Source organism: Budorcas taxicolor, chromosome 9 (genome assembly GCF_023091745.1).
Source record: "Budorcas taxicolor isolate Tak-1 chromosome 9, Takin1.1, whole genome shotgun sequence".
Lineage (NCBI taxonomy): Eukaryota > Metazoa > Chordata > Mammalia > Artiodactyla > Bovidae > Budorcas > Budorcas taxicolor.
This window is the reverse complement of record NC_068918.1, coordinates 53770527-53797641: the sequence shown is the minus strand read 5'-3', so window position 1 is coordinate 53797641 and position 27115 is coordinate 53770527. Positions and strand designations below refer to the sequence as shown.

General features: G+C 39.4%; 1 protein-coding gene across 1 annotated transcript; it reads right to left on the bottom strand.

The window, feature by feature from the left end:
• Positions 1 to 1943: 1943 nt before the first annotated feature.
• AKIRIN2 (akirin 2) lies at positions 1944 to 26657 on the bottom strand. The gene is made up of 5 exons (XM_052645602.1): positions 25880 to 26657; positions 7497 to 7640; positions 5488 to 5637; positions 2907 to 2978; positions 1944 to 2646 (listed from the first exon to the last, which is right to left on the bottom strand). The coding sequence occupies exons 1-5, from the start codon at positions 26112 to 26114 to the stop codon at positions 2636 to 2638; spliced, it is 612 nt and encodes a 203-aa protein (XP_052501562.1). The 5' UTR covers positions 26115 to 26657; the 3' UTR covers positions 1944 to 2635.
• Positions 26658 to 27115: the final 458 nt, after the last annotated feature.

The window sequence follows — 27115 nt, the reverse complement described above, 5'->3', positions numbered from 1 at the left end:
TAGGTAACACCTAGAGAGGGATTATAGGATCAAAGACTTAGTCTGTTGTTAGGTTTTTAATGAGAACTACATATATAAGGAAAATGGGTGCAGGAGAGAGGACTGTTGGCCCTACCTTTGAATGAGCTAATGCTCCCCAGCGGGCAAAGGTAGGAGTCGATAACTGCTGGAGCCCTATCTATGAGTAGACAGGGACAGGCTCATCAAGTGCTTTAGCAGGATATTCACTTATTAACACCAGTTACTGTGTAATTTTGAAGTAAGGGAGTAACCCAAAAAGCAGATACAATCATTTCCAACCTTGGATCAGCTGGGGAACATGTCAAACAGATTCCAACAGTCTTCACCTCCCCTCAGTCTTCTAAAGCAGTTGCTAGGGGTAGAACCTGTAAAGGGCTCCAGTTAACATTGCTGATGCAATAAATGTCTCATTTGGAAATCATTTTCTTTAGGATGTAAGTTCTTGCCATAGGCCAAAGATAGCATTGATATTTTTAAACTTACTGTATTTTTTTCACATTGCCTGTGCCTGTTTTTCCTATACAGAGAATTATATTTGATTTACCCTAGTTACATTACAGTAACTTGAGTACAGCACAATACCAGCACTGCCTTTTACTGTAAAGAATGAGATGACTGTTGGCTGACTAAATTCTGTACTTATTGGAAGCAATTTCAGAGCTTTTTGGGAATTCAAAGTGTGGCTTGTATCTGTACTAATCACCACCTACTGGGTCCATCTAAATCTTAACTGTTAATAAATCCAAGAAGTTGCCCACATTTTTCATTTTCTGAAATTACGTCACACACTAAATCAGTTAAAATCAGGAAGCAGCCCATAAGACAGAATTTTGGGGTAAGGTGGGATAAGCAGAAATGTGGCTGTAGGGGAAATTTTGTTCTTGATCAAAGTTGAATCTAGAATTAAAGTTTTATTTCAGGTTCCATTCAGACTGCCAGCACTAGTTTTCCTTATAGCATATCCTCTAAAACAGACCAGTTCTTTTATAAACTTTAAATCTACATGAAAACCTACATGTGCTTATTATATAAAAAGAATGTTCATTTTGGAGTGAAGAAGAGGTAAAGCATATTTACATTCTATCCTCACGCCTCTATAATTTTTACTTACTCTTGCATTCTAAAATGCTGTCCCACTAGACCAGTGGTTCTCAGCTGGGACCATTTTAATCCCCCTGCCCTGACATTTGTCACCGTCTGGAGGCACATTTTTTGGCTGTCAGGACTGGGGGAGGGTGTTACTGGCATCTAGTGGTAGAGGCCAGAGATGCTGCTGAACATCCTACATGCAGGAGTGTCCCTACAACAAAGACTGAATCTGGCCCCAATTGTCAGTAATATGCTGAGGCTGAGAATCCATCAGTCCATTAAAACCAGGTAGGATTATCCACCTTACTTATGGCCACCCTGTGCTATACCAATGTTTCGAAAGCACTTAATGGACATATGGATTACCGGAGGATCTTGCAAAGGCCCTATACCACTTTTTGGCCTTGTTTTAGACAAAGAATATAATTTTGGTGAAATATCATCACTAAAGTTAAAAAGGAAGAAAAATCCCTTTTGTCTTCCACTAATTAGGTCAATTATAAACATATCCCAGTATATTTATGACTTAATTAGTAGAAATATGTTAATAGAATTTAAAAATTCACTGAAGCACCTTTTGGTCACTTCATTATAGGAGAGCTGTGTCTGGAAAGCATGTATGGAATGGGAATTAGATGTATACAGTTTTTAAGTATACAGTTGTTAAAACTAACCTATCAGGCAATGAGAAGAGAGACAATTTGGAATCAGAACTCAGTTTATGAAAAGACTGACTTTGATTCTTATCAGAAAATCGATTCCTGGAAAATGCTTACATTTAAAACACTGGCTTTATTCAAATACTACCCATCTGTACATTAAAAACAAGCAGATTAGAAGTAAATGTTTTATTCTTCCAACTAAATTCCAGTACTACAAGGGTAGTAAAACAATGATACACTGGGTGGGGGGTGGGGAGGGAAATGCAGCTATAAACATTCGTTAAAAAGACTGATAGAATAAATAAAAACTACCCCCCCCCAAAAAAAAATCCCAACAGGGAAATCATATAAACCCATTTGAAACCCCAAGAAGTCCTGGAATACAGAAATGCCCTCCTCCTTCACTAGTTCGTAGGAAGCACTGTAGGCTATTTGCTTAATAATGTCCTGGAATTACATCTAAATTATTAACAACTGGTTATAGCTTGGTTGTAGTGCACAATTAAAATCACACTAACTTCATCTGAAGTGTCTTTCTACAGTTTTATTTACACAACCAATGAAGGGCATGTTCTTAGAATACCAGCTTTAATCCTTTCCAAACATTAATAGAAGCCAAATTGTAATGATACAGCAAATGAGGCCACTGGCATTAATACAGGTAGCAAAGGTCCACATCCGGGTGGTATTGACATCAAGGAAATTTCCAAATCCGGTTGCTGCCTAAGAGTGGTTGCCACTGACGAAAGCTTGAAATAACCTGTATTCACAGAGGGGTATTGGCATTGCTGCATGTCATAATTGGGACCTCTTGCAACAACTCAACAAGGAACAAGGCAGCCCATAAATGCAGAAAACGTGATTCATGAAACATCTAAAGGGAGAGAAAAGGAAAATGAGTGCAAAGTTCAGATCAAAATTTAAACACACGCCAAAGCTTCATCCCTAATATACTGCCCTAGATATTTAAGTAAGCAAAAGTAATAAGCCGAGTACAATTTTACTGCCTATTTCCTCCAAACTTTTTCTGCTTGATATTGTTAAGTTCTCTTGTGTATGAAGATAATTATAATAAATTATAACAAACATCTCCATAAGATTGTCTTGTATTTGGTTCAAAGATGAAATACTTACAACTAGCAGGCTGTTCTCCATATCGTCGCATTATCTGATCATGTGTAAACTTCACAAATGCATCATATTGTTCTATAAATAAAGGTAATTATCAATTACATGATTTGTAAAAATGCCCTCTTAATATATCAAGGCCAGAGAAACTCAAAAGTCCAATATATATAGTGAAATAATTTTAAGTTGGCACTTAGACACACAACCTCAGTAGTAATAGCTTATCAAATGGAAAGAGCATGGAGCTTAGGAAACCCACATCAGCTCAAATCACACAACCTCATGTATAAGCTGGGTGGGGCTTATTTCTTTCCTTATTAAAAGTAAAGATATTTTTCCTCTGAAAATTATTATAAGTGGTCTATGAATGGTAATGTACTGCAATGAGAGGAAACAGGACAAAAAAGCATAGTAAAGTATGTAATTAATCCAAATATCCACCTGTAACCTAATTAGATGCCACAGAAAAAGATGTTATATAACTAACAAATTCTCTCACCTGTATTAGCACTTCAACTCCCTAATCATGAAGTTTACAATATCAATATCCATTAAATCTGTGGCTTAAAAATCAGGGGGGAAAGTCTGATTATGTTAGCATACATATTTTATTTACTACACTTAATTATCAAATTTTACGGAAAAAAATTCTGGATAATTAAAAGAATGCAGCAGATTGATACTCTAATAAAATTAGGTACACAGTGCCACTTAAATTTCAAGTGTTCAGACTGATGCAAAATTATAATGAAAGGTACAAAATCAAAAACTTTTGCAAACAATGTGACCAATAATTAATCTCCAAAATTTACAAGCAGCTTATGACAGTAGCATCAAAACAAACAATCCACTCAAAATGGGCAGAAGACCTGAACAGACATTTCTCCAAAGAGGACAAACAGACGGCCAATATGCACATGAAAAGATGTTCAACATGGCTAGTTATTAGAGAAATGCAAATCAAAACTACACCTCACAGTGGTCAGAATGGCTATTACCAAAAAATCCAAAAACATGCTAGAAGGTGTGGAGAGAAGGGAACCCTTCTACACTGTTGGTGGAATGTAAATTGGTAGAGCCACTATGGAGAACAGTTTGGAGGTTCCATAAAAAAGTAAAAATAGAGCTATCATGCTGCTGCTGCTGCTAAGTCACTTCAGTCATGTCCGACCGTGCGACCCCATAGACAGCAGCCCACCAGGCTCCCCCGTCCCTGGGATTCTCCAGGCAAGAAGGCTGGAGTGGGTTGCCATGTCCTTCTCCAGTGCATAAAAGTGAAGTCATTCAGTCGTGTCCGACTCTTAGCCACCCCATGGACTGCAGCCTACCAGGCTCCTCCACCCATGGGATTTTCCAGGCAGAAGTATAGAGTGGGGTGCCACTGCCTTCTCCATATGACCCTGCAATCCCACTCATGGGCATATATCTGGAGAAAAACGTGATCCAAAAGCACACATGCACTACTGCAGCACTGTTTACAGTAAGACATGGAAGCCACCTAAATATCCACTGACAGAGGAATGGATAAAGATGTGGTATATATATACAATGGAGTATTACTCAACCATTAATAATTGTGAAACAGTGTCATTCACAGCAACATGGGTGGACCAGAGAGTGTCATACTAAGTGAAGTCAGAGAAGGAGAAATTATATTATATATATCTGGAATCTAAAAAGAAACAATACAAACTTAAGAAAATGAACTTATGATTGCTGAGGAGAAGGAAGAAAGGGTTAGTCACTCAGTCAAGTCCAACTCTTTGCAATCCCATGGACTGTAACCCACCAGGCTCCTCTGTTCATGGGATTTTTCCAGGCAAGAAAACTGGAGTGGGTTGCCATTTCCTTCTCCAGAGGATCTTCCCATGCAAGGATTGAACCCACACATCCTGCACTGCAGGCAGATTTGTTACTGTCTGAGCTACCAGGGAAGCCTGAGGAGAAGAGTTAGTTAGGGGCTTTGGGAAGGTCATGTACACACTCCTATACTTAAAATGGATAACCAACAAGGCCCTATTGTATAGCACATGAAACTCTGCTCAAAGTTATGTGCCAGCTTAGATGGGAGGGAGGAGTTGGGAAGAATGGATACATGTATATGTATGGCTGAGTCCCTTCACTCTTCACCTGAAACTACCTCAAACATTGTTAATTGGCTAATACCCCAATACAAGATAAAAAGTTCAAAGTTTGGAAAAGTAAAATAACTTAAAGAAAAAAAGGTAGAAGCAGAACCTAAAAATAGAAAAAAACGAGTTAAAAAAAAAAACCCACAAGCAAACTGTAGCCCGCCAGGCTTCTCTGTAGACAGCCAAAGGATAGGGTATTATCCAAAGAAATATCTAGTTTCCTAATATTGCTGTTCATCTACATGGCTAACAAATACTATTTCTTAAAGTCACTAAGGAGGGCCATGAGCTATAGCCAAGTTCATTTCCTTTCTTGAACTGAAATTCTCTGGTTCTTAGAGAATATGCCTACCAGAGTATAGACGGGGTAATTTAATTGATGTGTAAAATGTATGTGAGAAAGAATGCATTTCTTTGGATGAGTTTCTGGAAAGACTCTAAAACTCATCTCTTACCTGCAAGTTTTGTGTTCAATATTTCTTCATATTCTTCTCGAACTTTCTCCTCACGTTCTTTCAATAAACGTTCACAGATCATCCCAACCTGCCGTAGAGTGAATAAGGGCTGTTCTTTTTTTAATGGTGAGGATGTTCCTGATGGAGTCCCTATGCACAACATGAACAAAAACCTCATCAGATTTAGAGCCATCACAGAAAAGCATCATCTAACTGAGGTAGTTTCATGTGAGTATTTTCAGTGCTCATATAAAAGCATTTTTCTATCAGTCTTTAGCACAGTTATTTCCCTAGTCTTAAATCAGGTTTAATCCTATCAGCTTACAACTTTGGAAAGAAACAGCAAGACGTATGCCATCAAGTATAAGGGGGGAAAGTGTGAAGGTGAGTTGAGAGAATAACAAAATATAAACAATAAATTTTTTGGTTTTAAAATAATTATTAGCTATGAGAGACTTTGTAAAAATAAATACTGAGAATATATTCCTAATATTCAACATTAAATTTTACAGTTCAGCATCCTTAAAGACTATTAATGTAGCAGCCACTTAGACAGTGATAGATTTCTTCAGAATGCATTCCTCTTGATGTATTTACTTAGGGTACTTTTATTTTCCAAAAACATCATTCCTCTTTTCTTGAAAAGAACATCTGAAATTAATATTTTTTAGAACTCAGGGTTATTGACAGTCACCCATGATTAACACTACTGCAAGTATTCTATAAACAGAAATACACAGATTTGCAATCAATTGTTTGTCCTGTTTATCTGCCCCAATTCCTCTTTATACTTGCTCTTTATTAACTTGATGGCTGGAACCAGTAACTAAGTATGTTTGTCCTGTGTCCAGCATCAGCTCTTAACAGAATACCAGAATTCTTGTGTACTGACATAAAAGAATAAAGCATACCAGCTTTAGTCCACAGTTACCAAACTAAGTCTATCTTTATTTACTTTCAAAATCTCAGCTTTGCTGAGGCTGCCAATTTAATTGATCTTATAAGAAGTAAACTGACAAATGAGAGGAGCTTGCTTTCCCATGATACAATCCCGTCTCTACCCTCACCTCCCCTTACCAAAATTTCACCAACTTATCCCCTTCACTTGAGAGTCCCTTGGACAGCAAGGAGATCAAACCAGTCAATCCTAAAGGAAATCAGTCCTAAATATTCACTGGAAAGATTGCTGCTGAAGCTGTAACTCCAACACTTTGGCCACCTGATGCGGAGAACTGACTCACTGGAAAAGACCGAGATGCTGGAAAAGACTGAAGGCAGGAGAAGGGGACGACAGAGGATAAGATGGCTGGATGGCATCACCGACTAGATGGACATGAGTTTGAACAAGCTCCAGCAGCTGGTGATGGACAGGGAACCCTGGTGTGCTACAGTCCATGGGGCTGCAAAGAGTCAGACCGAGTGACTGAAATGACTGACTGATCCCCTTCACTTCAAATAGCCCTGTTTTACACCTTAAATTTTAAGAAGTGTATTTGCAAACTATCCTCTCCAATAAAAGGTAGGTAAAAACAGATGTAGCATCGAAATAATCAACCTTTAGGCATTATCCTAAAAGACAAGTGTGTGTGAGGGTTTATGTTCAGGGACATTTTTGTAAATATGGTAATAGGAGAAATTTCAAGTCTATCATTATTAAATAATTATGGGAAATCCATAGAATGCAGTATTTAGCCAAGACAAGGTACATCTATACCTGACAGAGAAGCATATGGCTGTATTTTTTTTTCTTTAATAGAGGCTACGAATCATAGCATTTATGGGGAAGTCCACTTAGGGGATGTTACCTACAGATGGCTGTCTTTGAGTCATGGGAATCCAAGTGGCTATTACCTTTTTTGTACCATATTTTTAAGAGATCATGAGTTACCTGTATAAATGTTTTTTCAAAAATCAAGGAGAAATAAGAGCTTGATGACTAAAGGCAATTTGTTTTCCTTTTTCCCATGCTAAGTAACATTTCCTTTCACACTTATCAATTCTTTTATTACCTGGTGAAGCTGGTCCACTGAGGAGAAATGCATGTGGCTGTGCATCAGAAGTACAACATGGATCTGTCTGTTGAAAACTAGTTTCTAAATGTCTTCTTTTCTGCATGCGCTTATACTCTTGTTTTATGTTGTACAGAATTTGTTCTAGAAGAAAAAACGTCAATATTTGGCAAGACAAACACTTTCAAGTTAAAAAATAGGTTGGGTTCTACTGAAAATATTCTCTTCAAATATCTAGAAAACTTATGTTTTGGGAGGAATTCATTTCAGCATAATGGGGACACTCAATCAGAAATAGCACATACATACCACCTGGAATCCAGCTATTCCAAAATGCCATTCTTTCTGAGCGGTCATTAGTTAAAAAAAAAAAAAAAAGTTTTTTATTCAATGGTAAAGATAAGGGAGTCTGAACTGAAACATGTATTTCACTCATATTCTAAGAGTATCAGACTCAAAGGTCATTTATTCACCACACAGAGAACTATTAAACAGGCTTTTCCAAGACCATAAATAATTAGAAGCAGGGAGAAGTATGTAAAATACAGGTACACAAGAGTGACAGGTGGCAGCAACAGGTCAACAAAATGACAGAGCTGATGTGAACTAAAAAACCATTATACATTAAGCAACCATGGGCAAAAGTAAACAAAACTAACAGGCAATAAAATGTTTCGTAAATATAATGGAGTGTAATTCCACACCATTCTAAAATGATGCAATTTAAAAATAAACTGAAATGCAACTGAAGGCTAAAGATGTATGTAAAATGAAAACAATCCTTTTTGAAAAATTTAATACTAGAAGTTGTTTTTAGGTATACACTTAAATCTCACATCTCTTTTCTCAGTTTATTTCCCCAGCAAGAACTTTTAGAGCTTTTGAGAGAGAGACTGTGAGGGGTATCAATCAGTCCCTTAACCATTTAGATTCTGCCAGTTTCATTACTATAACTAGAAAGTAATTAAAAAATAAAGTCTTGCAAAAAAAAAAAAATTTTTAATGTCTTGCAAAAGACATCTAGTGAAGATTCCATTTATGTAAAATTTTGTGCGTAAACAAATCTGTTTTAAATATACATGAATACAAAAATCACACACTGGAATGACTAACCTCAGGATGGTTGAATGTCTATATTTAACATTTCTCAAAATGTTTTAACATTTGTTTATTATTAAACATGGTCATCATTTTCAGTCCTTTTCCATTTATGTGAAATTGTAATTTAAAACAAAGTTAGCAATGTGAAATAAAATAGCTGTCTACCGAACAGCTAAGCACCATAAGAGAAACACGCTTCCTAAGATTCAGAGGTGTCCAATAAACCAGTGCAACATCCTGTACCAACCAGGTCAGGCACACATATCCTTTTTTAAAAAAATAACTCTTTCAGTAGCAAAATTCTTTAAGAGGTTTCTAAAATAATGATGTTTCGATCTCACAGCAAGCTTCACTCATTTATCATTTTATGTTCAGTTACCATCATGCTGATCAAAAGTGCCATTCAAGGCATTCAAAGTTTACTCATGAAGACTTCAAATATAGCAGCACAAAGTAATTTGGCCTTAACTTCTTTTGTGTGACTTACTCTTTGATCAGTATGGTGACACAACTGTTCTCAAGATTACTTATTCTTCCTTTTGCTTCACCTGAAGCACAACCAAAATGTACCAAAAGATAGCTGTAACAATTTGTTCATTTGAAAGTCTTGAACAAGTTCTAGCCTAAGAAGAAAGATATGGTAAAACTTTTAAAAATTTAGCTTTATACATCTCTGTACCATCTAATGAAAGTAGGGAAAACCGCTAGACCATTCAGGTATGACCTAAATCAAATCCCTTATGATTATACAGTGGAAGTGAGAAATAGATTTAAGGGCCTAGATCTGATATAGTGCCTGATGAACTATGGAATGAGGTTCCTTACATTGTACAGGAGACACGGATCAAGACCATCCCCATGGAAAAGAAATGCAAAAAAGCAAAATGGCTGTCTGGGGAGGCCTTAGAAATAGCTGTGAAAAGAAGAGAGGTGAAAAGGAAAGATATAAGCATCTGAATGCAGAGTTCCAGAGAATAGCAAAAAGAGATAAGAAAGACTTCTTCAGCGATCAATGCAAAGAAAAAGAGGAAAACAACAGAATGGGAAAGACTAGAGATCTCTTCAAGAAAATTAAGAGATACCAAGGAAACATTTCATGCAAAGATGGGCTCAATAAAGGACAGAAATGGTATGGACCTAACAGAAGCAGAAGATATTAAGAACAGGTGGCAAGAATACACAGAAGAACTGTACAAAAAAGATCTTCACGACCCAGATAATCATGATGGTGTGATCATTCACCTAGAGCCAGACATCCTGGAATGTGAAGTCAAGTGGGTCTTCGAAAGCATCGCTGTGATGGAATTCCAGTCGAGCTGTTTCAAATCCTGAAAGATGATGCTGTGACAAGTGCTGCACTCAATATGCCAGAAAATTTGGGAAACTCAGCAGTGGCCACAGGACTGGAAAAGGTCAGTTTTCATTCCAATCCCAAAGAAAGGCAATGCCAAAGAATGCTCAAACTACCGCACAATTGCACTCATCTCACATGCTAGTAAAGTAATGCTCAAAATTCTCCAAGCCAGGCTTCAGCAATACGTGAACTGTGAACTTGCTTATGTTTAAGCTGGTTTTAGAAAAGGCAGAGGAACCAGAGATCAAACTGCCAACATCCGCTGGATTATCAAAAAAGCAAGAGAGTTCCAGAAAAATATCTATTTCTGCTTTATTGACTATGCCAAAGCCTTTGACTGTGTGGAACACAAAAAACTGTGGAAAATTCTGAAAGAGATGGGAATACCAGACCACCTGACCTGCCTCTTGAGAAATCTGTATGCAGATCAGGAAGAAGCAGTTAGAACTGGACATGGAACAACAGACTGGTTCCAAATAGGAAAAGGACTACGTCAAGGCTGTATATTGTCACCCTGCTTATTTAACTTATATGCAGAGTACATCATGAGAAACGCTAGGCCAGAGGAAAACACAAGCTGGAATCAAGATTGACGGGAGAAATATCAATAACCTCAGATATGCAGATGACACCAACCTTATGGCAGAAAGTGAAGAGGAACTAAAAAGCCTCTTGATGAAAGTGAAAGTGGAGTGAAAAAGTTGGCCTAAAGCTCAACATTCAGAAAACGAAGATCGTGGCATCTGATCCCATCACTTCATGGGAAACAGATGGGGAAACGGGAAAAAGTGTCAGACTTTATTTTTGGGGGCTCCAAAATCACTGCAGATGGTGACTGCAACCATGAAATTAAAAGACGCTTACTCCTTGGAAGAAAAGTTATGACCAACCCTAGACAGTATATTCAAAAGCAGAGACATTACTTTGCCGACTAAGGTCCGTCTAGTCAAGGCTATAGTTTTTCCTGTGGTCATGTATGGATGTGAGAGTTGGACTGTGAAGAAGGCTGAGCACCGAAGAATTGATGCGTTTGAACTGTGGTGTTGGAGAAGACTCTTGAGTCTCCTGAACTGCAAGGAGATCCAACCAGTCCATTCTTAAGGAGATCAGCCCTTGGATTTCTTTGGAAGGACTGATGCTAAAGCTGAAACTCCAGTACTTTGGCCACCTCATGCGAAGAGTTGACTCCTTGGAAAAGACTCTGATCCTGGGAGGGATTGGGGGCAGGAGGAGAAAGGGACGACAGAGGATGAGATGGCTGGATGGCACCACTGACTCGATGGACGTGAGTCTGAGTGAACTCCGGGAGTTGGTGATGGACAGGGAGGCCTGGCGTGCTGCGATTCATGGGGTCGCAAAGAGTCGGACACGACTGAGCGAATGAACTGAACTGAAGGCATAACTTACAAATGAATTCACCAATTTAAATGTACAATTTGATGAGTTCTGACAAGTGCATACATAGAACCACCACACCACAATAAAGAACTTTCTCACCCTAGCTGTTCTCAGTCACCACCTTTACCACCACCACTTTCTCTGCTGCCATCTTAAAGAGAAGATTTTTGTCTTCACCCAGCAAAATGGTTTTGAGATTCATACACGATGTTACATCAACCAGTAATCCCTTTTTATTAATTCGTATTTCATTGTGTACATATGGTATACATCACACCTTATCCATTCTCCTTTTGGTGGACATTTGGACTGTTTCCAACTGGGGGCTATTACAAATATTCAAGTACAAGCCCATAGGCGGACAGGTTTTTATTTCACTTAAGTAAATACCTAGGAGTGGAACTGGATGGACTGATTATACAGCTAAGAAATTGACAAACCATTTTCAAGAGTAACTGTATGTTCTGCATTCCCACCAGCAATGTGAGTTTCAGGTGCTCCACATCTTTGTCAACACTTGTCAGAGCTGAAGAATTCTGAATGCTACGGCACTCCTTTTTATACCCATTAAGATAGAACTATGTCATCTAAGCCTCACTGTGCTCTTAAGATGCTTTAATACTGGTAACGTGTGATCAACAATGTTACTTAGTGAATAGTCCAATTTCAGTTCAGTCAGTTCAGTCACTCAGTCATGTCGGACTCCTTGCGACCCCACAGACTGCAGCAAGCCAGGCTTCCCTGTCCATCACCAACTCCCACAGTTATTCAAACTCATGTCCATTGAGTCAGTGATGCCATCCAGCCATCTCATCCTCTGTAGTCCCCCTCTCCTCCTGCCTTCAATCACTCCCAGCATTAGGGTCTTTCAAATGAGTCACTACTTTGCACCAGGTGGCCAAAGTACTGGAGTTTCAGCTTTAGCATCAGTCCTTCCCAATGAATATTCAGGACTAACTTCTTTTAGGATGGACCGGTTGGATCTCCTTGCAGTCCAAGGGACTCTCAAGAGTCTTCTCCAGCACCACAGTTCAAAAGCATCAATCCTTCGGTGCTCAGCTTTCTTCATAGTCCAACTCTCACACCCATACATGACCACTGGAAAAACCAAAGCTTTGACTAGACAGACCTTTGTTGGAAAAGTAGTGTCTCTGCTTTTTAATATGCTGTCTAAGTTTGTCATAGCTTTTCTTCCAAGGAGTAAGCGTCTTTTAATTTCATGGCTGCAATCACCATCTGCAGTGATTTTGGAGCCCCCAAAAATCAACTCTCTCACTGTTTCCACTGTTTCCCCATCTATTTGACATGAAGTGATGGGACCAGATGCCATGATCTTAGTTTTCTAAATATTGAGCTTTAAGCCAACTTTTTCACACTCCTCTTTCACTTTCATCAAGAGGCTCTTTCACTTTCTGCCATAAGGGTGGTGTCATCTGCATATCTGAGGTTATTGATATTTCTCCCAGCAATCTTGTTTCCAGCTTGTGCTTCATCCAGCCCGGCAGTTCTCATGATGTACTCTGCATATAAGTTAAATAAGCAGTGATGTACTCCTTTTCCTATTTGGAACCAGTCTATTGTTCCATGTCCAGTTCTAACTGCTGCTTCCTGACCTGCATACAGATTTCTCAGGAGACAGGTCAAGTGGTCTGGTATTCCCATCTCTTGAAGAATTTTCCACAGTTTGTTGTCACACACACAGTCAAAGGCTTTGGCGTAGTCCATAAACCAGAAGTAGATGTTTTTCCTAAATCAACCCTGAATATTCATTGGAAGGACTGATGCTGAAGCTGAAGTTCCAATATTTTGGCCACCTGATGCGAAGGGCTGACTCACCGGAAAAGACCCTGATGCTAGGAAAGATTGAGGGCAGGAGAAGAGGGTGACAGAGGCTGAGGTGGTAGATGGCATCACTGACTTAAAGCACATAAGTTTGAGCAAACTCTGGGAGATGGTGAAGGACAGAGAAACCTGGTGTGCTGCACTCCATGGAGTTACAGAGAGTCTGACACCACTGAGTGACTGAACAACAACAAAGTAGCAAACAGCTAACTAGTAATACAAGCCTCAAGTTCAATTTCTATCGGTTCAGAGGTCTATGCAGTTTTGAAGCTGATAACCAAGAAATCTCCCAAGATTCAGTATTCCAGAATTCACAAGTTCAATTTACATATCTGGTCAACTTAAGTTGCTTCCATATCAGCAAGATAAAGGCCTTACATACATCAACAATGTACCTATATTCACTTAATCTTAAACTAAAATCTAGCCATCTCTTATGGAACTAAAATGACATTCTATTCCAAGTACATGTAACATCTGACACTGTGTTGCCAACAAATTTACTAGTCCATTGAAGAAAGTCAAGTGAAGCTTCACTAACATTATCAGTTGCACATTCCAGTTTTAATCATGCAGACTTCATATTTGGTTTGTGAAGCATAGATTAAATTCGCAGCAAATCACAGAGCAAAGAATGTATTTTCACGACAATCTACACTCAAATGATTGTGGTATATCCCTTTCCTAAATCCTTAAAACTACATCATCCTTGTTCTTACATATACTTATATCTTGAACAACATGGGGATTTTCAGGGTGCAGAATTCCTGCTGTTTAAAGTCTATGTAACTTGTAGTTCGACCCTGTATCCAAGGGTATGGTTCCTCCACATCAGCTTGGTTCCACATCCTTGGATTTAACCACCTTTGGATTGTGTATTTACTATTTACTAGTGAACATTGTTCGCTAGTAAACACTGTTGTATTTACTAGTACACATTGTTCAAAGGTTAACTGTAAAATATTAAGACTTTTTGCACTTATTAGGTTAAGTGAAAGTCAGTATTAGCAGATTTATGACTAAGGGCATTTTTATTCCCAAATCTAGTAAATATCACTGAGGTTGCTAAAGAAATTCTCTGTAATAAGCAGATTATCAATGAGCCTATTCCTTTGGAATATTTGAAATATATATATATATAAGCAAAAAGCTTAGGTAAATGTGAAAAGAAAAGGCCTGGCCTGAGACAATGAAGCCTGTTTACTCATCTTAGTTGCCAATGACTGCTTTAAAGACCCTGGACACAATGAACAAGGTCAACAATATAAACAGGAGAAAGCAGGGATTAAAAAAAAAAACAAGCTGCTGATGATGGTAAAAGAAATAGCATCAAGACAGGACTGAGAGTGAAGGGAAAATGGAATTAGAAGCAATCAGAAATGTGTTTAAAGGAGAATCTCGAAATGGGGGATCGGGTGCAGGGTCATCACCAAGTATCTTTCTAGAGTAGAGTCCATAACCGTAAAATGTCTAAAAATTGGTGATACGTGAAAACTAATTTTTTTGCTCCAGACCTGTAGGGACTTCCTGTTTTCCAACTGACATAGTTACTAGATCAAACATTAACAGTTTCAAATTAGGCATGAAAGACCCACTTATTATCACCTTACATGCTAATTTCTCTATGGAGTATCTTTGGAAAGAAGCTAAAAGTTCATCTAAACAGATTAGCTCAAACAATGGGATTAAAAATGAAATAAATCTTGAAAGCCTGTCAGTTCTAGGGAGGAACACAAATGAAATGGAAAATCTGTACACAATTAAGTACAGAAAACCTGCAGTAGCTATTAAGACATAAAACTGAACTGTTCCAAATAAATTAACAGACCAAATCTAGAGCTCTGAACTACAGACACTACCATGTCTGTATTTTAATTTATCAAGTAGACAATTCGGAGTTGCTATGGAGACCCACCTTTGTAATTTCAACTATTCTCCTAGATCATCTGATCAGAAACTAGAATAGTTCTTAAGCAGTCGTTTGAGGGAAACTTAAGGATAATATTCTTATCCAGTCAAGAGCTATCCAATTTTAAAAAATGAGCTGATGCCATTTTCAATTTACTTTACAATTATTGCTATGTTAAAGGAACCTGGAACCAAATTTTAACAGAAGATTGTCAAGGTATATCTACAGTTTTAACTTCTGTTTGGATTACCATGAATCCTAATAAGCATAATATAGCTGCATATATTTATATGCACACCAGGGTATTGGCTACAGTATTTTAAAGGCAACTGACTCAGATTCTAAATTTATATTATATTTCACTGCATTAGAGTCATCCATTTATCCCCTACAAGAAGAAGGATAACTATAATTAGTACAGGTCAAATTCTATTACTTCACTGGTACTACACAGTAATTACTTATTTGAGGTAAATGGCTCAATTTATTAAATTCTTCAGGTCTAAATATAAATTACAAGTTAACTGCACAATATGAGTCATTAATGCAAGGAATCCAAACCATGCTCAGTCAGCAGGTAGCGCCTCCCTGATACACGTGAAGTTTCATACCTCCTATTTTATATTACATTAGATTCTATGTGCTAAACATGATGCTTTTGTTGTTTACTTCTTTACTATCTTCTCCAGTAGCTTACAAGCTAGAAAAAGAGTAATAAGAACAAAAAATGAAAGTAAATGGTGAAGAGAAAAAGGAAACTGAACTATCCAAAACCAAATATGCAAGCTTTGGAAAACATTTAGTGCCAAGTTTCAGCTTATATTTCAAATAACCATGGGCCATCAAAACAAGATAAGGTCTGGAAGGACAAAGAGCAGACTCCTTGAGGAGGACTGTAGGGCAACACAATCAAGCTAAACAACTAACCTGTTTTTCAAAACAACTTATCAGGGCCCCCAAAACACACTTACCCACATAAATATCGAGATACGGCCTATCTGGAAACCAGAGGTTGCAAACTGATGATTCATGAATTAAATGGAGTCCAAAGACATGTCTGGCCTGAAGTTTTTTCAAAACAATGTGGCCAACATTCAAGAGTTGAATGATCAGATTTCTGGCTACTATTGATGGGGAGGGAGTGGCTGGGGGTGGGTATTGGACTATGTGGCAAAGTTCAGTTCAGAGTGGCTGCTGCCTTTTGGGTGTAAGTTCTCAAGTGCTTCTAAAACTTTAACGCACACACAAATCACCTAGGGATTCTGTTAAAATGAACCCTATAAAGGATGGAGCCTGGGTTAAGCATTTTCTAATGAGTTTCCAGGTGATGCAGCAGGTCAGGAGCAAGACTGGAATTCACAAGTCCCCATCTTGTTTATTTCACTCATTACTTGCCTGGAACTATGGACATTTAAGTTTCTATCCCCTGCTTAAAATAACTCTACTGGCAATTAAAAAGTGTTTGGTTTATGTACTATTGGACATGACAGGAAATGGGAGAGGAAGAGAAGGAAAGCAGTAGCAGCTGAGATTATTACAAGCACAAAAACATTAAGGATGATCTAATTTATTTTGCCACTCTCACCTGGATGGTTTTCGTAATTTTAACACATATCCTTCCCGAGCAGGAAAATACCTTGTAAACCAATTTAAACTTCACTGGCCCTACTTAAGGAGATTCATCACATGACATTAACATAATCACTATGTTCATTATGTGACTGATAGTGAATAAACACGTTTGCTTTTTGATGTCTGCTTTATATATATGCGTGTGTGTATATATATAGGTATATACACTTAAAGGAGCTATTAAGCCAGCCAGGAGTGGAGCTGAATGAACTTAGAACTAATGAACTCATGGCCAGATGAAAACAAAAAGAACACCTGGAGAAGTGGAAGAAAACAGTGCTGTCAAAGAAGATTAAAATACACAAGTTATTTCAAAAAGAAGGGAGCGTCAGCAGTGTAAATGCTATAAGGAAGGTCAAACAAGATGGGGACTGATTGTGTGCATGGAAGTCATCACTGGCTTGACAAAAGCCATCTGAGGTACAAATATACTAGGAGTAAGTTGAGAGCCCAGTGGAATTAAGCAGACTATCTGAAATCTAGTTTTGAAATGGAGGAATCTGAATGACTGCTGGAGGAAAAATAAGGATGCTTCATTTCCTTCATAATGGGAGGCTTGACACTATTTAAAGCCAAAAAAGCAAAGATCTGGTTGACAGACAAAAACCAGAGGATAAAAGGTTCCTCTGGAGACAAGTGGGATCCTTCCCTCACTATGTAAAGGGCTTTAATTATCTCATTTAATCTTCCTCAGTGATACTAAAAACAAAATATGCAAAAACACTGGTAGAGTAGGTACTGGGAAAATTAAGACACTGCCATTTGATGGCCTCTATTTTTTCCATGAAGTAGAAGTAAAAGGCAAGGTTATTCACTGAATGAACGGCAGGACTGCTCGACAACGAAAAAATCCCATTTGAGGTTGCCCAACTGCCCTGGGATTTCTTTGGAAGGAATGATGCTAAAGCTGAAACTCCAGTACTTTGGCCACCTCATGCGAAGAGTTGACTCATTGGAAAAGACTCTGATCCTGGGAGGGATTGGGGGCAGGAGAAGGGGATGACCGAGGATGAGATGGCTGGATGGCATCACTGACTCGATGGATATGAGTCTAAGTGAACTCCGGGAGTTGGTGATGGACAGGGAGGCCTGGCATGCTGTGATTCATGGGGTCGCAAAGAGTCGGACACGACTAAGCAACTAAACTGTTAACTATCTCCAGTACGCAGGGGCAGGAAATGCTCTTAATTCTCATGACATCCCCAGAAGGCAGATACTACTATCAAATGCATACTTTTACAGATGAGGAAATTTAATGCAATGTCTTCTGAAAGATCATACAGCTGGAATAAGGCAAACCCAAGCCTTATTTAACTTATATGCAGAGTACATAAAGAGAAACGCTGGGCTGGATGAAGCACAAGCTGGCATCAAGCCAGGAGAAATATCAATAACCTCAGATATGCAGATGACTCCACCCTTACGGCAGAAAGCGAACAACTAAAGAGCCTCTTGATGAAAGTGATAGAGGAGAGTGAAAAAGTTGGCTTAAACAACATTCAGAAAACTAAGATCATGGCATCTGGTCCCATCACTTCATGGCAAATAGATGGGGAAGCAATGGAAACAGTGAGAGAGTTGATTTTGGGGGGCTCCAAAATCAATGCAGATGGTGACTACAGCCATGAAATTAAAAGACGCTTGCTCCTTGGGAAAAAAGACCAACCTAGACAGCGTATTAAAAAGCAGAGACAATTACTTTGCCAACAAAGGTCCATCTAGTCAAAGCTTTGGTTTTTCCAGTAGTCATGTATGGATGTGAGAATTGGACTATAACGAAAGCTGAGCGCTGAAAAATTGGTGTTTTTGAACTGTGGTGTTGGAGAAGACTCCTGAGAGTCCCTTGGACTGCAAGGAGAGCAAACCAGCCCATCCTAAAGGAAATCAGTCCTGAGCATTCACTGGAAGGACTGATGCTGAAGCTGAAACTCCAATACTTTGGCCACCTGATGTGAAGAACTGACTCTTTTGAAAAGACCCTGATGCTGGGAAAGACTGAAGACAGGAGAAGTAAACTCTGGGAGTTGGTGATGGACAGGGAGGCCTGGCTTGCTGCAGTCCATGGGGTTGCAAAGTGTTGGACACGATTGAGCGACTGAACTGAACTGAAGCCTGATCTCAGAGCCTAACCTCTTAACATCTACTACCCTTCTCCAGTATCATACTAGCACACCTAGTCAATATTCTATGAGTACCTAAAGTGAAAATAAATCAGAAAAACAATGTCAGAACAGAGGAATCCACCGCCATGTACTACTAAGACTTCATACAATGAAACATCAAACTTGTTAAGGTAGTAAGCTTTTGGCACATAACTCTCATCTACTTAGAACCCTGCAAATACAATCATTGACTGTAACAGGATAATTATAAAAAATGTCTGTATTACATTCAGATATTTATACAAGGGATGCTTCAAGTGTCTTTAAACTGCTTCCTCTCAGGATAGGCATCTGTAACTAACCAGAATGATTTATTGGTGTTTCAACAGTTAGGAATTATTCTAAACTGACAAGTCAGCGTTACCACACATGCTGAGTACAAGAACAGCCTCTGATAATGTACTATTTCACCCTGAGCCATGGATCAGGTTCCCCCATCTGTCACAACCACCTAAAACCTCCTACAGTTTTAACCAATTATACTGCTTAGAAAAGTTTTTCTTCCAGAGAATTATGCATCAGCATTAGGAACAAGGCAATATTTTGTAACAAAAGGCAAAGTTCAAGGAAAGTAATGTTTGAAAAGCTGGCTTTCTGCAACCTTTCAAATTCTATTCCCATTCTATTAAACTGCTACATCAGTTCAATTATGCTATGCTTTTAAAAAAAAAGAAAAGAAAGAAAAGCAACTCTTCCAGGTCCATCTCTCCAAACTTCCTCCCTTTAGTTCGATTTTTAGAGCGAGTTTTCTAAGAATTAACATTAAGGGAAATGAAAATAAATACCAAACCAAAGTCTGAATGTACACTACAGACAAACAATTTCAGAAACAGTCAATAAATAAGCTTCAGTAGTAAGAGTGTGATGTACTCAGTAAGCCAATTTCAATGCTCAAGCTGTCAAAGGTGAAAATAATGGTAATATGGACAACTGTCCACAGAGAATTAAAATAGGTATTTGATTAAGTTTATGGTATTTTTCCTCACATTTAAATAGTTTTATAAGTACCAGCAGTTGCAGCTCTTGTCAGTACCCAGAGACAGTCTTTTCTTTGCCTAACCAGCCTAGAATCTGAAACTCAGAGAGGGTTCACAAAAACCTGAGTAAGTGACTTTCAGAGGAAGTACTTACATTTTTTAATAATGGTAAGAAAATCCAGGTACATAGCAGAGAATTAAAAAATACAGTCAAATTCAAAAACTGTATTACTGAAAAAAAAATCATAGGTTTAATAAAATCAAAATGTTGTAAAGCATTTATACTTCAGGATGACCTATGATATCTGTGACATATAAAAATTAGTGACTTACAGTTTGTAAAGAGAAGAAAGCAGTTATACTCTAAGACAAACTACAAGGATATTGTGAGCTATTTTTCTAGTGCTGGAAGGATAAAAACCACTACCACTACCCTCAAAAACCTATCATCACAAGAAAGAATATACAATCTGGCACGATGCAAAACTATGACCAAAGGGCTCAAAGCTGACACTAGAATTTTAATTTACCTGCAAGGATTCTCTCCCTGCTCAATTATAATTGCAGTATCGTCCCATCAAAAAAAAAATTGTTTTAACTTAAATCATTCAATTCCTTTAGAAATGAAAGCTCAGAACTTCATATTACAAATTATTTTTCCTAAAAATCATGTAAAGTCTTTGAAAACGGTAAAATCCTTGTAAATGGGGCTATTTCAAATATTGTAATACACATAACCATGTGGAGAAGGAAATGGCACCCCACTCCAGTACTCTCGCCTGGAAAATCCCATGTATGGAGGAGCCTGGTAGTCTACAGTCCATGGGGTCAGGAAGAGTTGGACATGACTGAGCAACTTCACTTTCACTTTTCACTTTCATGCAATGAAGGAAATGGCCACCCACTCCAGTGTTCTTGCCTGGAGAATCCCAGGGACAGGGGAGCCTGGTGGGCTGCCGTCTATGGGGTCGCACAGAGTCGGACACGACTGAAGCGACTTAGCAGCAGCAGCATAACCAGGTTTATCATCACTATTCACTTTTGGTGTACTTCAAGAGCCTCAAAATACTATTCAAAGTCTTAAAACTAAAATAAATGCTGTATTTCTTGTTACTACTCATCTGTCTGAGTCACAGTTTTAAAAAATGTTGTCACATATTGTGGCTTTACTGTCACAGAAGGAGAAGTGAAATTATATTTTTTTCTTAAAACTGCCCAAACCTTAATTCAACAAATACATTCAGTAGATATTTTAAAACTCTATATAAGACATTAACTGAGAGAAGGTATAGCAGGTAATTCTCAAACTAGACAAGTCCCAACCATCCTCTCAAAATTCAGAGGACATTCCTTTTCACTAAGTCTTTGCTCCAAAACTGCCACTGGTATTTCTTAGGTGTGTTTAAAAAGTTGAGAAACAAGGTAAGCTGCTGAGTTCTAGAAGTCCTATGCTCAGTAGTAAAACTGAAGATGCATCTCTTAAACTAAGGTCATTTATGAAGACCTCTTCACCACCTGCAGATGCCAGACAGGTTCATATAGGCTTTAACAAGTATTCCACTCTTCATATTTTCTGAAAGTAGGCAGTCTCCTCAAAGTCAAGAAATGCACTGTGGTTTCACATATGCATAGACAACATTTTGTACTAGCATAGGGTTAGCAGTAGTAACTGTTAATGCTACTAAGTACTAGCAAGGACCGTAAGTTGCTGGTTAATTCACCTATGGGGCTTCCCAGGTGGCTCAGTGGTAAAGAATCCACCTGCCAAGGTAGGAGACGCAGGTTTGAAACCAGGGTTGGGAATGGAGGAGGGCAGAGCAACCCACTCCAGTATTCTTGCCTGGAAAATCCCATGGACAGAGGATCCTGGTGGGCTACAGTCCATGACGTCGCAGAGTCAGACACAACTCAACCTTGTACACAATTCATTTATGGGCACTTGAAAAGACCCAACACCTTTCATTTTCTTGTTTTGTGAACCAACTACCCAAGAGGTCCACACTTAACCTATGCTATCATTCTCTTTTTTAAGTGGAAGAGAATCATCGAAGGTTTCTTTTCAAAAAGCAAAAACATACAAAAATGGGCACTTCCAATGAACCTCTTTCTCAACCTTTCAAAACTAAAGCATTTTTATCACTGTCTTCCTGTCTATCTAAACACTTAGGAAAAGGCCTAATACACAATATATTCTTTTTCCTATAAAGCCATTCAAGAAAACTGAATAAATTTCTTTTTTCTCCTTTACATTGGAGCATTTTCACCTAACAAAGAGTTAGCAAATCTCTTCTCTAATCTAGACATGTTTACACTATGTGTTTCTGTGCTCAAGATAGGCTTTCATTTTTCTACTTTCAAAACAAAATGCTTAATAATGAATACAACTGCACTCTGCTTTTAATGGCGTATAGACTTACATGATTCTTAAATGCATAATTCATAGAACTATTAAATAACTGCAGCTACATACGCAGTCCTAAATAAAATATCAGGTTTAAAATCCAAAGTACAAAGACCATTAAAAACAGTTTATTTGCCAAATCCACTGAGAAACCAGAAGCAACCTAACAGCTGTCTAAATAACCACAAAATATTAAAAACACTTCTGGCTCGATATAAATGACATCTGAAGTGAAATGTTGCCTCCTCCAACAGACATCTCATTTGTTTGTGTAGAACCATTTATACTTCATTTAAGCCAGCTGGTGTCTCCATTTGCAGGCATGCATCAATGTCTACAGAACAATCTAAGTTCCTGTAAACCCTTCCCCATTCACAAGCTGCAATTTCCATTCTTAATGGCAAGTTTCCAGCAAATACAATGAGCTCTTACAAAGGAATTTAACTCTTCATCCAACTCAATTCCTAAGGCAGACTAGAGCAATGGTAGCAAGTCAAATGATGTGTATAAACCTGTCTAGCAAATTCACAAATAGGTTGAGTTCACAGAAGGATCACTTCATTCAGCCACTCATTCATTCACTACACAATTATGAATAACAATGTGTTGGGTTTGATCGACAGTCTCATACATTTTGATTTTATTAAAATACGTTTGCTCTAGGGAATGTCATGATAATCTTTTGTCTAAGTGATAATATTGAGAGGTTTCAAAAACCAATCAACAAGGATAGAACTCTTTTAAATCAGTTTTCAATAAACTTGCCAGGATGAGTACTAATAAAGCTAAGTAGAGGCATTCATTTTTCCAACCACAGCAAATGGTTCCCGCCACTCCCCATCTCCAGTTATCATGCACTTTTCTTTTTCCGCATCCTGAGATTACTACAAACCGCCAACACCCTCAATGAGGATTGGACAAACGTTTTCTGAAAAGAACCAGACAGTAAATATTTGATCTTTGGGAAAATACAATCTCTATCACAACTACTTGACCCCTCTGTTGTAACCGGCAAGGGATATGGACAATACTTAAAAAAAAAAAAAAAATGAACATGGTTGTGTTCCAATAAAACTTTAATTGCCAGTTCTTTTCTTTGTCCTATTAAGTCGCAATAGTTTGAAAAATATTGATTTAAATAACAGTCATCAAGTCAAACCTTCCTGAGATGACTAACAACCAAAAGAAACAAAGCTAGAGTTTAAAAGATACCCAGTTCCTGAAGTGATAACATGACTTCTGCAACATATCAGAAAACACATATATAAATATATCCAGAGAACAAAAGTAAATTCATAATAAATTATACACATGCTCTGAAAAAAACTGCACTTCAGTAGTCTAGTTGTAAATTGTTTAAATTATATTTGAACCCACAGAAATGAAAACTCCATAAAGAACTTCCATAGAGCCCCAGTCAATTTCATTTTGGTAAGCTGCTTTCCATTTCCAACCCTAGCTACTTATTTCTGCTAAAGATATATGGTATTCACTCTAGACAAGTTTAAAGAATCACCACTTTTAAAACAGGAATTTAAAAATTAGGTACTAAGTTAGAGGACATGAAAACTGGGAAGCTCTTTGATACCTGCACAACACTGCAGCTCCCATTATGACACCATTACCAAAACCATACAAGAGCAAGCCCAAAACTGGCCGTGTAAACATAAGGCTAAATTACATGTAAAATGTCATTCCAAGACCACAGTTAAAAAGGTAAATTTTAGCAACTCAAAAGTTAATCAATTTTAAGTGCTGTTTTTCTAATTGAAATAGCTAGGAAAAAAAAACTTTTCAGAGACTCAATAAATATCACTTAGTGTGTGACTTTAGAATTCAGGATATGATCAAAGTTACAGCAGATGCCAAAAACACCTTGAAAAACAGAAAACATACCAATATTTTGGGAAAATGTGAATTTGAATCAGCCGGCTTAAACAATTTCAATAATTCCAGTCATTTTACTATTATAATAGTAATGGTCCACTTAACCAAAATATAAGAAAATGTGGAGTCACCTGCATTAGTGAATGCTTTAAATACATCAACGAAATGACAGATCTGCAAAGAATCACAATTCTTTCTGAATTAATTCCCTTTGAAGTGAGGACAAATATAGCCCCTAGCTGAAATTACTTTATATGCTCAAGACTATTTTAGCACTGCAATATACTTTAACTCCCAAACCTAACACTGTATTAATTCACCCCCCTCAAATGAAATTTATTGCTGGTTAGCTAGAGCTATTTTTAAGTGGCCTTATTAAGTACAGATTCCACAGTATCATTTCAATTTTCAGTGATAGTCTTTCACTAAAAAGACAAACTCTGAAAATAGTATTAATCCCAGGAACTCATTCTTGACACTGTTCCAACAGCAAAAGATGGTAGCCTAGGCATCTGAGAATCTCCCCATGTATTTGGAAAAAGATATTTTAAAAGTATGACCTGAAAAATTACAAAACTTATGTCAATTCCAAATCAAGTTACCAGTAGAGTTAAATACTGCCCACAGATTTTCTTTTTAAAGCTGACGATAGAAAAGTAAATCAAGCTACGAAAAGGCTTTGTCTACAGATCTTATTATCACCAAACGGTCACACATGAAACCTTTGCATGCTACACACACAAAGGAAACATTTACACTACTAGTCCACATAAGCCTATCTTAAGACTATGCCAGGGGCACACAAAGATTTTCAAAGTACAGGAAAAAACGGACACAAACGCAGTACAAAGCAGTCAAGAGGTAGCTGCCCAGTCACTTTCAGGAAATGTTTCAAGATGAACAGCAAAAATATTCTGAAGTCCCTTGGAATCTTGGGTTGATTTATTATTTTCAAGGCCTAGCCCTTTCCTTCCAAAGTACTTTCATGGGCAGAAATAAAGCACTTTTAACTAAAGCAACTACTCAGCCCCGAATTTCAATACAACTTACTTTTCATTGAAAGTTCAAGTTTCTCAAGGTCTAGACATATATAGTGTGATCGTATTACAGTATTCGGGAAGAGCATTTTCTTTGTTGTTGACCCTGCTAGGGAAACAGGTCTTGACTCAGCCAAAGTGGCGTTCTTGTGGGTGATTAATGACAGGCCTAGATCTCGCCCCAGTGACATCCCTCCCCCACCCCACGCCCTCCGTACTAAAATCAGCCCTGTCTGAACTGGAAGAGGGGCGGCCGCCTAGCCTCAAACCACCCAGTTCCAGAGTTAATAGGTGCAACCCATCGATTCTGGGAGACAGCCATCGAGATTCGGGTGAAATGTGTGACCCTTCGTTTGCCTCGATTTCCGTGTAGCACTCTCTCTGATCATTTCCGCTGGGGCTCTCCAGACTACGGAAACGCTCGATTCCAGTCATTCGGCCCAAAGAAAAAGACCTTCCTCTACCCTACAATACCCGGCAAGGCACCATCCCTACCCACCCCACCCCCGACCCCTCCCCCGATATCAGGCTATTCCTATTGTGTCTCCGACACTGAAAGAGCTCCTTAAGAGAAATGTGGCCGCCGAGGACTCCGCTAAGAACGGGGAGCCGTCCTGCACCCCCAGTCCCGCGGCCTCATCCCTCGCCCTCCACCCCCGGGCGGCCGCAAGACCGAGTCCCACCTGTGGTGAGACGGGAGGAGACGTCGCCGAAGGGTGATGGCTCCATTCGGAGATACTTCTGCGGCGAGGCGGCGGCGGCCGAGAAGGAAGCGGCGGTGGCCGCGGCGGCCGACGACGGGGTGGCGGCGGCAGAGGTGGGCGCCGACAATGGCGCACATCGCCTCCGCTTCGGGGACGCCGGGCTCAGCAGCGGGTCGAAATCCAGAGTCCGTTTCAGAGTGGCTCCGCACGCCATGGCCGGGGCGCCGGGCTCGGGTGGAGTCAGGAAGGGAGGGCGAAGGAAGCGGGTAAAAGCGGAGCCCCGAAGAGAGCCTAGCCGACGGGCTCAAGAGTGGGAAACCGGGTGGCGGAGCGCCGGCGAGGGGAGCAGAGCCGCTGCCGCCGCCTCCGCGGCAGGGGCAGTGGCCCGGGCCGGCCGGGGCGAGAGCAGGAGGGGCGGTGGCGGCGGCTCACGCTGGCCGCGTCAGGGGGGCTCTTTCGCCTCCTCAGGCACGGCTCCCCCGGGAGACGCTCCGGCCGCCCCCGCCGTCCGTTCGGGCTTTGCGCCGCGCCTGAGGCGCTCCTGCGCGGAGACCGGCTCCTTCAGAAGTCAATACCAGCCCCGTGAGATGTGAGGCTAGAACGCGGCTCCTAAGACGCTCGAACAGCGGCCGAAGTTAGAGAGCGGTGGTCGATGCGGCGAGATTGAGAGGCTGCGGCAGCGGCAGGAGCTCCAGCAAACACGTCCAGCCGCTTCCCCCTCCACTGTCTGACTTCCACCCGCCGCCGGCCCCAATATGGCGTCAATAACAACGCCGCCGATTCAAATCCTGCGGCCTCAGGGCGCGTGCGCATAGCGGGGGGGCGGGAGCCCGAGCATGCATTCTGGGAGTTGTAGTTTATCACTGGAGGAAGGACTCTGCGTGAAAAGCGGTTAAGGAGAAGTCACGAAAACTACGAGTCCCGTCATTCAAGGCCAGCGATTCCGAGTTCCGGATTGGAATTTAAATCCCCCTACACATCTTGAGTGTAAAAGGAACTGAGGGTAAGAGAAAAGAAAAACCCGTTAGAGATTGGGAGAAAAGAAAGCCGACCGGTGGGGAAAGCAGGTTTTGAAAAACCTTTAATATTCAGGTAGTAGTTGTCGTGGTACGCTCCCACAGTGAGTTACCAACCGGGAACTTGAAAACGAAGCTAACCTAACAGTTCAAGACTGATTAAAACAGTGCCAGAAACAAACCCTGTCACATCGACTGG